Below are 15,373 nucleotides of genomic sequence, written 5' to 3'. Positions count from 1 at the left end.
TGACAACAGGATCATTAAAAGAGCACATTCTTTTATTAACAAACACCTATTTACATGAACACAAAGCACAGTTCTGGATAAATAGGGTTACGTGGTCAGGTCACATGGGGTCGGGCCGACACAGGACACAAAATAGAAGAGAGTAATACAAAAAAAAAGAGAGAGAGATGTTTTCCACTTTCTTTACAAAGAAAAAGAATTATCTACAAACAGGTGGAATCTTTTTCAGTGGTGACTAGCACAAATGCACACGACCGTCACAGGTTTCAACTAATTCCAGTTACCGAGATTGAGGAAGAGACTGTATTGCACTGAGAGGAAGACTAAGTTTGTTTTTTTTTTTTTATACATGACGAATTTAGTAGCATTTTCTACAAATACTGATTATGTTACAATATGAGGTGCTTTGTGTAACTATTCCACAAGCCACTTATCCAACCAGGGGTGTGCAAACTTTAAAGGGGCATTACATAGTTTATGAAGAAGTTTATGAAGAATTTATGAAGAATTTGATTATTTACGAAATTAATGAGGCTATAAAACAAACTCAGAAACAAGTATTGTTTCCATAACTGAATAAGAGGGTTTTTTTTTTCTTAGAGGAAAATCAGATCCCCAGAACACTGTTTGAAGCTATTAAGGTGGCAGGGTCCGCCAGATATAACCGTAGATAAATATAAAATTTATCTATTTAGTTTGTTTAAGCAAAAAAAAGATTAATGAAGATCTTTTCTCTTCTGATTAAAATTCATCCCCCAAAACTACGTAACGCACCTTTAAACCATAAAGGCAATAATGACACATAAATTATTGCATCTCATCCAATCAATCAACGTGCTTCTCTGTCATCGTTCTGAAATCAGTCAGCAGATGTTTACAGACTGTCTATCTGGCGGTGAAGAACATCTAATATCACACAGGAGGCTGACACGCAGCAGGATATTTTTAGGTGGCAGGGAACAGGAACGTCTTTTGATGACAAAAAAGTAGCCGAAGCGGACACGTTCAAACTTAGCACAAAGAAATACTGTAATGAAACATTCTGACAATGGCCGGGCAGCAAATGTAGCGGGTAAAAAAAGATGTAGAGAAAGAAAAAAAACAAAAAACAACAACATTAAAACAACCAGGACAAAAAAGTGCTGACTCTTTCCTACATGACATTACTGAGCAAAAAACACTATTTAAAGATTTCTTGTTACATGCTGACAAACAGAATCATCTTAGGACCAAAGAAAAATAAGAGACTTATGGACGAAGAGTGGCGACACTCTGTTGATTAATCGATAATTCGGTGGACAGAAAACGAGTTGCCAGCTATTTTGATAACCAATTAATCATCTAATTCCATTTAAAGCAAGAACTGTCAAACATTTGCTGGTCCAATGTGAGAATCTGCTGCTTTTCTCTGTCATCATGATAATAAATGAAGAGTCTTTGGATTTTTGGATGTCATTCAGACAAAAGAAGCAATTTCATTTTCTCAATTCTCACAATATAATATACTAAATGATTCATTTAGTACATGTGAAGGTAACTGCCAGATTTATTGATAATAAAATGAAGCCTTCAGTTGCAACAATAAGTGGAAGAACGTTTCTGCAGAGTGCACATGAACACTTTGAACACCAGAGAGCAGTAGTGATTCACACCAAACTACAAGGCTACAGGAGATTTGGCTCAAGACTTTACTTTAGTCCTGAAACATCAACAAAAAGTGCGACCAAACAGTAATGACATATGAATCGTGTGTGTGACCCTTTGTCTAAAATAAAAAGACATCATGTTACATTGCTGGGTCAGAACGAAATCAGATCTGAGTAAGACACTACTCAGTGGAAGCTTTCGGTTGTTGTTTAACCAGCTCGTTCGTCTACGGCGAGTTAAAGACATCAGTTTTTCTGCTGTTTTTGTCCATTTTCTTAATATGTTATACACATAATTACAATACAAACCCTGTAAAAAACATGCTATAAAACAATCACAACTGCGACTATCACCACTGAGCATCTAAACCGCTAAACTGACAGGAGACGACGCTCTGGCTCACTCGTGGTGCAGCCAAGCTACTTCTACACTGACGACCATACAACTCAACACTGCCTTGTGCGCAATATGAATAATGAAAACAATTCCTATTGTTCGTCTTGAAGTTAAAAATATGCGGCGTCACCTTTCCTTGAGTGTGTGTGATGATCACCCCTGCCAGCAGCCAGATGTGACAGTAGTTGGAGGAGAGAGAAGGAGGGGGCGAAACGGGAGGAACAAAAGCTTGCAGCACGTCCTCTAACAGACAACCTGACACTTCAGACACACCGGCTGAGAAACAGTCACAATAAGACTCCAGAAATAAAAAAGCAAGACTCGCATGCCATTTACTTGCATTTCAACACCTCTCACACCACTAACACTTCTTTCGCATTCTTGATCATTCACATTTTAAAAAAACTCCAGGTCCAAAATCCCCCCCCACACACTTCTGCTCTTGTTTCATTATTTACATTTTCTATTTTTGATAGACGCCCCTGTAGGTTTGGTGCTTTTGTCCCCCCCCCCCACCTCTGCGCTCCCCTGCCTCTTCCTGCTTTGCTTGTGTATTTATGCACACAGATCCTGGCCTAAAGTAAACAGACAGTGCACAATAGCTCATTCCACAGGCTCCACTGTAATTCAGCCCTCCGGCCAAGATCTGAGCCAAACCGGCAATAACATGCTAAATCACTGAGTCCTCTTAGACACAGCACCACAGACTGCGAATGCTGGGCAGTCCCTGATTACATACCCAATGTATTTATACGCTGTACATGTATACGCTCATGTTCTCGGGGAGTATTAAGAACCATTGTGGGCAGGTCACGGCATTGAGACCTAGGCTGAGAACTCAATACAGAGAGAAAATGATTGATACTTCCCCAAACACACAATATGAGGCTTTGTTGCACTGTAATCCCCCCTCCTTTCCCCCCCTGAACCCGTCATCCCTCCCTGGAAAACAATGGCCCCTAACTGAGAAGTGTTGGCGTTTCTTTTTTCAGTAAATGACATGGTTAAAGCACTGAAATCACGAAGAAGAGGAGGAATGTGTGGTGCGCCCCCGTTCACTGGGATGTTTGTGTCAAAACAGCCGTTTTGTCTCCGTGGGAACTTGCTGTGTCACCTCCCCGCCGATCGCCCTCCTATTTACGTAGACCTGCAGAGAGAGAGAGGAGAGACATGGGCAGAGAGGGTTGAGCAGTTGTTGGGCAGCTCACACACATATTTACCCACACACACATACACACACACACACACACACTTCCCTGGGCGAATTTCTCGAGGACCTAACTCCCAAGAGATCAAGGAGACGAAGAAAACTTCCTCCCTCCCATTAGAGACGGAGCTGATTAAACTGTCAAGGAGCTAATAAAATATTCATTCCATGTTGGCAGAGAATTATTACATGACTTCCCAGGCTCATTGTTATTAAGTCCTCTGCACAACTTAATTGATTGATCCAATTTTTAGACGGATTTCTTGTGTGTTTTTCTCCATTTGCTTCCATCAGCGACTGCCTGCGGCGTTTGGGCAAACGTATGCACCGGGCACACACACACACACACACACACAAAAACCCCACAGCGCTGTCATGAGAGGCCTTCATATTCCCCACAGCGCTCTGACAGGATGTAGCATGCTCCAGACAGAGGTTTACTCCCCCAGCCGTGACTCAAGCCGCCTCCGTCTGGTCAGTGTTGTTCTGTGACTTCTTGGATCCTGATCAGATATCATAAACGGCAACGCTTCATCATTTCTAAATGCTAAATCGAGAGTGAGTACAACTTTGGGAATAGTTCTTCCACCGTTAACAAACCACAAAATGCTTCAAGAAACATTCATCAAGCGATTGTTTATTCTGAAGTTGTTGACGATGTTTATATAACCAATCACAAGAACTAGCTTACGTTGATTAATCCCTCTGTTTTCAGGATGTTATTTCAGAGTTTACTCATGTAATTCTGTTAAAAATGCAAGGTTGCTTCAGTCACATCTCATTAATAACGACACTTTCCCAGACGTTGGGTTGGAGAACGTCGGGGCCACAGACTTCGGAGAACGACAGCTTGATTTCACCCCGATACTAACAGAGAATCTGCGATGTTGCTGTTTGATGGATGACACTGGCAAAAGCGACACAGCACATAAAGTAAGCCTAGCAGAAACGTCAAATTATTCTGATGATCGTGTTTCACTATTATTCAATACTATCTTTAAACGTTACATTCACGTCTTAAAGTGACAACAGTCAGTCTTCCCGGAACCGTTTATGACCACAAAAAGCAACAGATAACATGAATATCGACACACAGTACACTTACAGTCAGACTAAAAAAACACACAGATGTGTCCGTGATGACAGCACATTCATACTTACAGGTACATGGGCTTTAAGAGGAGATGAGATGGTTTCTCATTGACATGGTAGAGTGGGAATGGGTCAAATCCACCAATAAAATCAACTGAAAACAAAGGATTACACACGTAAATTATGGAGTAAATCAAAAGACAGACAGTAAGACGCCAAAGTAAATAAAAGGACATTCATGAATTACACAAAAAAAAGCTGAATGAGACATGAAATGTGAACAGACAACATGTGATGAGCGGGATGTTGAGGGGTGACATCTCGCCATGAACAGCATAACTGTTGTTGTTCTTTTTAGTTTAACTTCGACAAACAAAATACATTTTAAAAAATGAAAAAAAAATTCCCCTCCCATCTGTGCATCTGCGCTGGAGCCGGAGGGGAAAACTTGGGAACAGGTGAAAGCTGGCCAGCTGTCAAAATAGCCTAAGCCTTTTTTTTATCGCTCAGAAACAGAAGTGACCTTCAGCCGCCGACCGAAATGATCGGGCCTCTCTGTTTATTTTGGAGTTCAGACTCTAGGCAAGGTGCACTCGGGCAGAGTGGGTCTTACGTCACTGGTAGCCAAAGTGCAGCGTAGTTTTCAGTGATGCGCAGAGATGCTTTAGAGATGCAGGGAAAGGGACACAAAGGCTGAGGAGAGGGAGAGAGGGAAGAATGAGAGGGGCGGACAGAGAGGTGGGGCACGCATGTCGGCCCGACTGACGGAGGGGGCCGAGGAGATTAGGCTGAGGGAGCGACTGTGAAAAGAGGCCAGCGTGTCCGCGAGCTGTGAGCCGTCTATAAACACCACCAGGAGAGAAACTGAGATCGGATCTGATTTAGTGGAAAAAGATCGGTTACTTCCAGGGAACTGGGGGGGGGAGGGGGGCACAAGCCAGCCATGGAAAGTACTGTAAGGCCACATCAGTTCCGTCCCGATAAGAGGAGGCAGGGGCGGTCTGCTGAATACTGATAGGTCGGCAGGATGAGTGCCGAGAGCCACGGGGCGTTGTGAGGGTGGAGGCGACTGTCCCCTTCCTGTCCTCTGACCCGGCCCTGGTTTACACATACACACACACACAAACACAAACACACACACACACACACACACAAACACACACACACACAGACCTCTTCCCTGATCTTTTCTGTACCAGTGGTTTTCTCATTATGAGCAGGTGGGGATCCGTCCCTTGCCATGATAAACTGTGCTCAGGAATACAGTTAGATGATAATGACGGTTGCCATTTTTAGGCACGGCAGCAGCTGCGGGGGAATGGCAGCGCCTGTCCATCCGTCAGACTGTCAATCCATTGCTTCGCTTCAGACGGGGGAAAAAAACATGACAACTGTTGGATGGATTGCAGTGAAATGTGGCACAGATATTAAACGAATCCCCTCTTCACAAGCATTAGGGCATACATAAATATCATCTAACACGTGTCGGACATGTTTTTTTTTGCAGGGAAAAGTATGTTTATGACATTAAAATCCTTTAAATGCCAGCCCCTCCCTGCCATCAGTAAAAGTTTTAGAATGTGAGAATATGCAAATATTTGTCATTTAACAAGTGCTAGGAACACGATGTAAAGTCACTGTAAGGCAACTTATCAGTTTGTACACTGAAGCATTCAAGTTTCCAAAGCACACTTGCGTACACTAATTATTATTGTGATTATTGTGTATGTCAGGTCAAACTGTGCTCCCTTCCACTATCGATGTGTACATGTTTTCCAAATACCTGTCACTACAGGAAACAACAACAACAACAACAACGACCTCCGAGCTAGCAACCTATATGCTAAAAAAAAGCAAGTCACTGGACGCTAACAGTACGGACGTAAACAAGCTTTCAACTCTTACCTTTTCTTTTGCTGGGATTTTAACTATTTGAAACTGAGGGGTATAGCCCCACTATAAATAGATAGACAGTGATTGGTTTTAAAAAATACAAACAAATCAAAGCATTAGTGAACCCTTTTCTGTAATTAATGTGATAATTACTAATAATTTTGACTAGAGGGCGAGTTTAGGATATTTACAGGATGAATTCCAATGACTTCTGGAGCTCATCTGACTCTAAAAGATCTAAAGACAACACCCGCCCCGGCCAAAGTCTGTTTACCCTGCTGCCGTCTGGCTTATCCTGCCGTACATGCAGACCACCACGCAGCTCATTTCCTCATGCTGTGACACCCCATCCTCAACACTCTAAAACACCTTTTCTTGTGTAGCATAAAGGGAGCACAACTTCCAATCTTTTGTACACCTCCGTCTTGTAGAGTGAAGATTAAATGAGTCTTGAAATCTCCGAATTGGAGCCTCAACATTTGCAGCTAAGTGCCAGAACCTGCTCTTACCCCTAATGAACACATCTTCGATGTCAAAACATTAGCTGTTGCAGCCTTAAAAGCATCACTTGTAATCCTCTGATCCATCGCTCCTTCGCACTGTACAATGTATGCCAGGCTGGTAATTGCATCTCCATTGTTGAACCTTTTTCCAGTTAATTCTTACATGCACTCCTCCGACCCTGACCTTGAAGCGGACCTTCTGCGCAGCTCACTGAACCCCGAAGTTTTAAAAATCAGTAAACAATTCTTGTAAACAATCTGTTTTTTTATGCTTGATTCACCAGAATTAAAAAAAATCAAGCTAAAAAGCTGCTGAGATGGTGGAAAGCCTCAGACGGCCTGTTTATCCTCAAGACAATTCAAGCTATTTTCTAACAATCTGGCATGTCAGTGTGGATGGCAGACGTTGAAAAGGAGATAAAAATGATCAGTTTACACCAGTGAGGACGGAAAACGTTCAACATTAAAACAGCAGTGTTCACTTTGTCTTCTCCGATGCCGACAGTGGCCTTGGAAACACATATTGGCAGCCGATCGGTGCTCGTGATCCTGCACAATTTCTTTCCATCGGAGCGGGGAAAGCAGATTTTTTCACTTGTGTGGACACACGCAAAGAAATGAAAGGTATGTAGGTCAATAAGTAAGGTATCTGTGTGAAGCCCCTGAAGAAGCCGGGGAGTAACACGAGACGGTTACTTTTCAGTTTCAAGTGCAAACTGGTTGAAATCAGAGGACCTGTTCAGTATACAGTACGCAGCTGCATCTCCCGCCATGTGCGTGTTTTGAAGGGGTCGGCCGGCTGACACTGACATGAAACACAAGCGCAGAGATAAAAGGGGGAAAAAAAGGCCAGGAGAGAAAAACAGTGTTGGTGTGGGGAAGATCGAGAAAAACAAGGAGAGAGAGACAAAGACGGAGGGAGAGATAAAGGGCAGACGGATAATTCAAGCCCTCAGAACGTGCTCACACACACACACACACACACACACACACACACACTCTCAGTACTTAAGGGAGCTCCTCATAGTTGGCTCGATCCTGCAGTGCTGCATCTCTGTCCTCACACACCATTACACAGCCATCGCTGCTACACACACTTCTCATTTGCTTTAAAGACTGGTTTAGCGGTTTTACGCTTAGTTATTTTTGCATATGAAACCTTCAGGTGTGTTTGATCGAGAGCATATTTAAGGTTAATCATCTGTGCAAGGAGGACTAAGCTTCCAGGCGAAAGACAAGATCAGGAGAGCCTCTGGGAAATTGTGCCTTGTTGGATCACGCGTAAATGAAAATGCGACAGCCAAAATACAGGAAATGCTTTTGTCATCCAGCGCTGTGCAACCTTTACCCAACTGCATTCTGTTCTCAGTCATACATTTACGCATGCAGAGACCCGGTCAACATGTCTATTATCCATCTAACTAAAGATAAAAAACAAAGCAAACAAAGCTTGAAATGTGTTTCAGCGTCTGTTTACGACTGAAAATAGCTCCAGCAAGTACGAGTGAGAACGCAGTGACACAACAAGGAATCACCCCCTGCTGATCATGTGGAAACTACACACCAAGGTGTTTACTATATTTACAACTCTACCCAAAACTTGAGTGCAAATTTGCATCAAAACGCAGCTTCAGTGCTCAGCACACCCACAGAGGTGTTTTTTCAACTCCCCTGCTTGACAGGACGCGGAGTCACGACGGGTGGATGCTCAGAATTACATCAAGCTCTCTGTGGATTGAGAAGAATGATAAAAAAAAAAGTGCTACAAAACTAACACGAGTGTGAGGGAGCTGTCAATCAAAGCCCGGGCTGTGTGCGCAGTAACCAGGCAACACATGAGAAAAAGGTGAGAAAGGCATTCGACGGATGCAAACAAATAATGCAGAAGCACGCATTTGAACTAAATCAATATCAAGAGTTATTTCCCCCAAAAAACAGGACTTTTAATGCTGTATAATAAATACACATTCCTTACAGTATTATTATAACAGGCTGTAAAAATATAGGTCTTTTTCCACAGCATCCGCAATTTCCGTGCAACACAGAATGTCCACTCTGGTGTCACATTTCCATCACTGCTGACTAAGCTGATAGATACTCCTGACCACTGCTGAGCAGCAGTAACAAAAGGTAACCCTTTACTGAAGCAGCACCTACATTGTTTTATATTCGACGTAAGAGAGACCGCAGGATGGATTGTGGTAATGTATTTATATGTGAGTTGATATGTGATATACGAGCACAGACATTAATGATAACTACATAAGAATAGTCTTTTCGCTGACGGTCTCGTTTGCAGTTACAGGTCATTTACAGTCATTAGAGGAATCACACAACTGTTTCATTAAGACTTAGAAGTTCCCTGTACTCACTTTAATTAAACAAAATATTTGCACTGTTTAAGAAATTTCTGTACAAACTGTCATAACACCTAAATTAAAAAACACATACAGAAGATTGGTCTGTTTTCATACCTGAAGAGCTGATCTACGCTCTGCTCCATGCCTGGTTTATCCACTTTCACTGATCACAGTGGATACATGGTGTTGCAGCAGTCAACATTATTGTGTTCACTACAGCTAACCTGAAACTGAAGCAGCTAAATGGAACTCAGCCATCATTCATTTCATCAATACACATGTGCTTTTCCGAATATTGTCAAAAGGTCCCTTCAAACCCTCTGAGTACTCTACTTGCCTGATGCGTTTTTATAAAGCACATTTGAGGTGATGATATACAAAACTGACTTTTTTTTTTTGTTAACGTTTTGACCTTTTCACTTTAGAACCCGAGGATGCTGCCTGCCACCTAGACAACCAATCCGTCCCTCCAGTTTCCCCGTCTGCTGGGGAGGATTTTCTGGGGATGTGACTCAGCACAGAGGGCGGCAGCATAATTAGCAGACATGCTAAAGCAAGCTTATCCCGGCGCTAGGCTTCTAACTCCATGACCTACTTTACAAAGAGGATTTTCCCCACCACTCACTCTGCCGGTGCGTCTGCTCACCACCGATAACAAAATTCACATGCACAAGTACACAAAAATAAAACACCCGCGCGCACGCAGTCAGCCAGTCAGCATGCACACATAGGCGACAGCATAGCAGGTGAGTGTGAGTGCACGCACACACATGCACTAATAGAGAGACAGAGAAAGAGAGATGGTCATATCACAAGGGAGATCACACACACACACACACACACACACACATACACACACGCCCGGTATCACAAATAAGGTCTAAAAGCCATGTCGAACCCTGAGCGGATGGTATATGATGCTTGTTATTCTGCCCATTTTGTCTTCTCAGCTCCTAGCGAATGTGTGTGTGCTGTGTGAATGTGTGTGTGTGAATGGGTTTCACTGCGCTACTCTTTACGCAAGCCTGAGCACTCAAATCTAACTCGCCCATCTCCCCGGAGAGTGATAGAGTGCTCGGCATGAGAGGAATTCCTGTCTTATCTCCTTATTCGTGAAAAGCTCGTCTTGTCTCGTGTTGTTTGTTTCCTGCGTATTGCCCCCCCCCTTTTCTCCATCCTCGCTTTTGCTCCTTCACCAACACTCCTCTTTGCCCCCCCCCCCTTCTGCCTTATCCCAAGGATTCTACCTGCCTCTTCCTTCTCTTGCTGAGGAGCGATCAACCGCAGAAGTTATTGACCAGCACGGCGCTTAATGAGGCCGATACAACGAGTGACCAGGGACCTCTAACGTTTTACAAGCACTGCTCATTAAAGCTCAGTAACACAAGAGATGGGGAAAAGAGACGGAGTAAAGATTTTTTCCCTAAAACACACTGAAAATTGGGAGTCTGATGCGTGATTATTCCATCTACCTGTGAATGAAAACCAGAAACGGAAATGAAGGAAGAGAAGGAAAAGGAGGAGGAGAGACGCTGAGGCAGCCGGGGAGCTCGGTGCTTTAATCTGCACATCAAATGAGAGGGGAAAAAAAATGAGAGTGGCAAAGTGCCTTGGCTGCTTTTTGTGTTGCCGAGAGTGAGCGCGTGTGAGTCTGTGCACCTGTGTCTGCATGAAGAAATAGGTGTGTGTGTGTGTGTGTGTGTGTGTGTGTGTGTGTGCAGGCAAAGGGCTGATTACAATAACAAAGAGGCTGAAGTTGGAAGCGACATAGCAGCATTTTCCTCCAGCACAGCTCGCATCAGAGAAGAACTACAAGATAATTAAAACCAATAAAAATCATACCATGTTCTGTTTTTCACCCCCAAGCTTTTTTTTTTTTTGCTTTTTTTAAGAACCAACCTCTCCCTGTTGCTCTCTCGTTAGATTTATATTTGGATGAGTATCCACCGTGGGTTTTAACAAACAGGATATGTGCCAGCAGATGCACACGGGGGGATGAGTGAAGCTCAAATGTCAGAAAAACAAAAGGAAATGTCTCGTTTTTCCACTCCACTCCTTGCTGGAAATGGTATCGCCCTCTGGGGATTACTTAGGGGTGACTGGTGATTAAGTGGTACTGCCCAGAGCTGGAAGGGTGCTGAGGTGGTGATGCTAACCGCTCACAGCCAGTGAATCTCTGGTATGTGACCACCGAAGAACTGCGCAGGAATGCCAACGTCACGGTTCCCTCCGAAATGACGCGAGTCTGCTGTTTGGAGATGCAATTAGCGCGTGTAGTGCTCGCTTTTCAAATCAAATCAGTAATTTGGGCCTCTTGGAAACAGGACATGATTACAGCCAGGCTCTGGATATTTAATAAGCATGAATACCTGAGATACTCCGTTTTAATCTTTGTTAATCCTCATGTTGGTTCCACAGCACTGGCCTGAATTTACAAGGCCGAGATATGTAAGAGCCGATTCTCACGCTTGAGGACATCGCTATGCATCCTGGAAAGTTCCTACGGTGCTAATCAGATATTTATGACTCCCGCTGACCCCTCAGATCAAATGCTTCCTCCCCTGATTGGCTAACCTCCAGCACGACCTCCGACCCCGCTGCCTATGAGGTCACAGCAGCTGGGTCGTTTATCACAAGTGTCTCTCCTCCGGTTTCTCATTCTTCTCTCACAACTCATTTCACGATCTCCCCCACTCATCGTCGTCTTCTCCCACAGCCTCTCCGCCCGCTGCGTGCGTGCCCTCATCTGACTCCGTGTTAAAAGGTTTAACAACCGGGCCAACAGACGTCGACACTGAGCCGGAGCCCCGAGATAACACACTTCAGCCACTTCAGAGGGAGGATGTACATGTTTGACTAGCCGCGGGGACGGCGGGCAACGAGGAAGGGAAGGTGTGTGTGTCTGTTTGAACAAGGGAGTGGGGGGAGGTGCAATCCTGCGGCATAAAAAAAAAAACACAACCCCACCAGGCAAACAAGACAGCTGGAGCGACACTCAAGGGGGCACACGGAGAGAAGAAAGTGAGAAAAGTGAAAGCCAGAGTACATTAAAGGAGTTTTTTTTTTTTTTTTTACGACAACAGCGAGGACCACACAGGGCGGCGAGGAGCAGAGACGAGGTGACACGTGAGATGAGGAGAATGGCTGAAGGAGGTGTGGAGGGGGAACACATGGCTCCTTCTGGTTCTGGAGGGAGAGAGAGACAGGGCCCAGCTGGTGTGGGGGAGGAGAGAGGAGGAAGGAAAAAAGGGGAGAGTCGGAGCAGTGACGGTGCGAGAGAGGAGGAGGAGGAGGAGGAGAGGGAGATAAAGAAACATGGAGCCCTGTTCTCCTCAACTCCGGTGATTCCCCCGTCTCATCTGTGTGAGCGGATCCGGGTGTGAATCATTAGTCGCTACAACGCTCGATTCATGGATGATTTTTGAGTGTGTGTGTCCGTGTGTGTGTGCGTATATGGGTGAGGTTAAGCGACTCACAGCTGTCCTCCTCCTCGGTGATGGCGCTGACAACATAACAGGCGTAGACGAAGCCCAGGAGCTGTGAACACACAAGCAAACAAGAGGGGTTAGACTCCACAGAGCAGGCGGTGTGTGCAGTAGATAAACAGCTGTGTGTTCGCTTTGATCAACACAATGATAATATAGAACATCTGGGAAAGGAATTTTATGCGGGGATGCGGCCTCGACTTGATGGCTTCGCATTCTGAAGGCTCCAAGAGCGGGGAGGTGATGCAAGACCGCGCAACGCCGATCATTTGACGGGAAAATTTACCGCCAATGTTTTCTGATGGTCGAGTATGTTTCGGCTGCTTTTTAAGATTCAAAACCAACGATCGACGAACAACTTTAAGCAATTATCAAGCAATTTTGGCCTCACAAGGAGCATGAAGACATCACTTTATGTTCTGAAGAGTTTTTTTTCCTTATTTTCAGTCATTTTTTTTTTATTTAAGCTTTGATCAACGTTTCTATGATGGCAATGACCCAAGCAACTCTGTATAATGTGAGAGCGGTCCCTCATTGATAATTATCCCCCCTAAACTCTACAGAGTTGTAGCATCTTTCCTTTTTTTTTTTTTTTTTTGGTATTCTGGCACGATTCTGATTGAGCAGACAGCTCTCGAAGTCTCTACCTGTCCAGCACCACAGGGCAGACACACAACGTTAGCAGCCAGAAGCAGAACACAAGCTGCATTCCACCAAAGTATGACTCATGCACTTGGAACACGTAATATATCGGCTGGCAACCCAAAAACTAATTTTTTTCCTAGCAAAACTTGCTATTCCAGTCATTTTAGACTGTGAGGTGAGATAACACTGGTTGCTGTGCAGTGTCTTAGTATCACATCAGTGCGCCATGTACTTCAACAGAAGGGTAAAGCGAAAATGGGATGGCATGGAGGGGTTCTTTTGGTACCATCCACAGTCTCTGATAATGCTCATGTGAAACACACTGAGCTGAACTGAACCAGCCGGCTGGTGGAACAACTGTGCAGCAGCATGTCACTACTGCAGTCTCAACTATTTTCCTCAGGAACTGGTGGAAAACAAAACCAGAGTGGAAACTGAGCTTTTACTCACCAGATGTCCTGAAACAAGGGCACGGACTGTGTAAACCTTCGCTAAAAAACAGTGAGCCTTTTCACCTTACGAGGTGTCAGCACAGCGACCACGGCTCCACCGTGCCCTCTCGTGATATCTGTGTTTGCAGTGCTTTCAAGAGTTGACAGGACCTCTGGAGTGCACAGACAGCAGTAGCTTCTATGTACAAACACACCAGGAAGCGACAGCGCGAGCACACACAACAACGACTGTACGCCGACACACCCGGCCGGCGCTGAGAATAGCCCCTGGAACTGGCAGATGGCTGCCATCGACTCAGAAACAGACAGTGAGAGACAGTCTCTCGTCACCCATCCAGCCACCCATCCATCCTCTGGCACTCTGCCATGCCAATTAAAAAGAGAGTCGGGAACGCTGCCCTCCTTACACACTGGGTACACAAACACAAAGCCCGGGGGGGGAAGTGACTCAGTGTGATGGCCGCTATTTATATAACGTTCATTCTACCTATAACTTAACTTGGCTGAAGGAACTATTAGGGGAACAAAAGATGCTGTGCAGTTTGCACTACTTTCATCTCCATCATTTGAGTTTAATGTCATTTTTTTAATGTCTTCTATATATTGGGCCTTTATTGAAGTTCATCCAGATGTAGATTAAATGTTTTATTTATGAATGAAACTCAGGTGTAGAGTCTGACGGAGGAGAGAATGGCTCTGTCTCTGTGTGGGCGAGATAAGATACATAACTCTTCTCTCTGCTTCTCATTCGCTCTGCGTTTTTTTTTTCTCTCTCTCTCCACTATCTAATTGCTGGTCTCACCCCATCCATTACGGTGGCGGTGAAATGGAGGTGAATTAGCATATGTATAAAGGCAGTGTCAAACACAAGATGGTGTTAACAGCAGGGAGCACACCCTGTTTTCAGCCGCATTGTGTCCGTGTGTGTGTTTCAGCTGTAAAAGTGTGTCCGCCGGCATGAGTTAATATCGATGCGTGAGTGCACGTTTGTTTAATTTTCATGACGGACTGCGAGTGTCTGGGACTCCGCCGGGTGGACGAACATAATTCTCTCAACTGGTATTTTGATGGTTGTGGTGGAGAAATGCTGGATTAGGCCAATAAAAACAACACTTTGTGGAAAAACATTTAAATCAGACTCGTGTGTTGACGCAGCGGGAGTGCAGGTTTAGAAGGCACCGGGGGGGAAAAGTGCAGGGTCATCCAAAAATAAAAACTTTTTACTCAACACGGCCGTGTCGACATGTTCCAACACACAGCGCCGGCCAATCCAATACGCATAATAATACGGACACATTCCTGGTAGATTACATTGCAACACGCACAGTGTGATTCTACTGTTTACCTGTCGATCTTTCGAGATGGAGGATAAAATAATCGCTGCCAAGATAACTACTCTAGGAAATTGTGAAATCTTGTCCCATAATATGATAAAAGTGCCGTGCTGTGTTTTTGTGTCTGATGAGTCTTTAAACTCAGGCATGTTTCACAAAAACAAGTACTGTACAATTCAAGTACCGTACTGAACCACAGATCGCAAATGGCCACGTCACAAGTGACTGTCCTCCACAAGGAAGATAGAAATCAAAGGTCCTTTTGGTGGAAGTATGGCATTTGTTTTGAGGAGAGAAACAAGTTAAGGCAACATGATGGATGTAACTCCCTGGAAAAAGACAGCTGATTTTTGAGAAGT

General features: G+C 44.4%; 1 protein-coding gene across 3 annotated transcripts in view; it reads right to left on the bottom strand.

Moving 5' to 3' along the window:
• Window positions 1-11: 11 nt before the first annotated feature.
• The window catches only part of nkain4 (sodium/potassium transporting ATPase interacting 4), a 52,709-nt gene continuing 37,347 nt past the window's right edge, over window positions 12-15,373 (bottom strand). Inside the window, exons 5-7 of one of the 3 annotated variants that reach the window (XM_037105488.1) lie at window positions 12,575-12,635; window positions 4,412-4,496; window positions 12-3,190 (exon numbers count right to left, since the gene is read on the bottom strand). In XM_037105488.1, coding sequence (XP_036961383.1) covers window positions 3,181-3,190; window positions 4,412-4,496; window positions 12,575-12,635 — 156 coding nt within the window. In that variant the 3' untranslated portion in view covers window positions 12-3,180. Of the gene's footprint in view, window positions 3,191-4,407; window positions 4,497-12,574; window positions 12,636-15,373 lie in introns of those variants that run through there. The other 2 variants (XM_037105490.1, XM_037105489.1) reach the window with 2 other exon arrangements.

Source organism: Acanthopagrus latus, chromosome 7, assembly GCF_904848185.1.
Source record: "Acanthopagrus latus isolate v.2019 chromosome 7, fAcaLat1.1, whole genome shotgun sequence".
Taxonomy (NCBI): Eukaryota; Metazoa; Chordata; class Actinopteri; order Spariformes; family Sparidae; genus Acanthopagrus; species Acanthopagrus latus.
The sequence above is the reverse complement of the archived record's forward strand: the minus strand, read 5'-3'. Positions and strand labels throughout refer to the sequence as shown.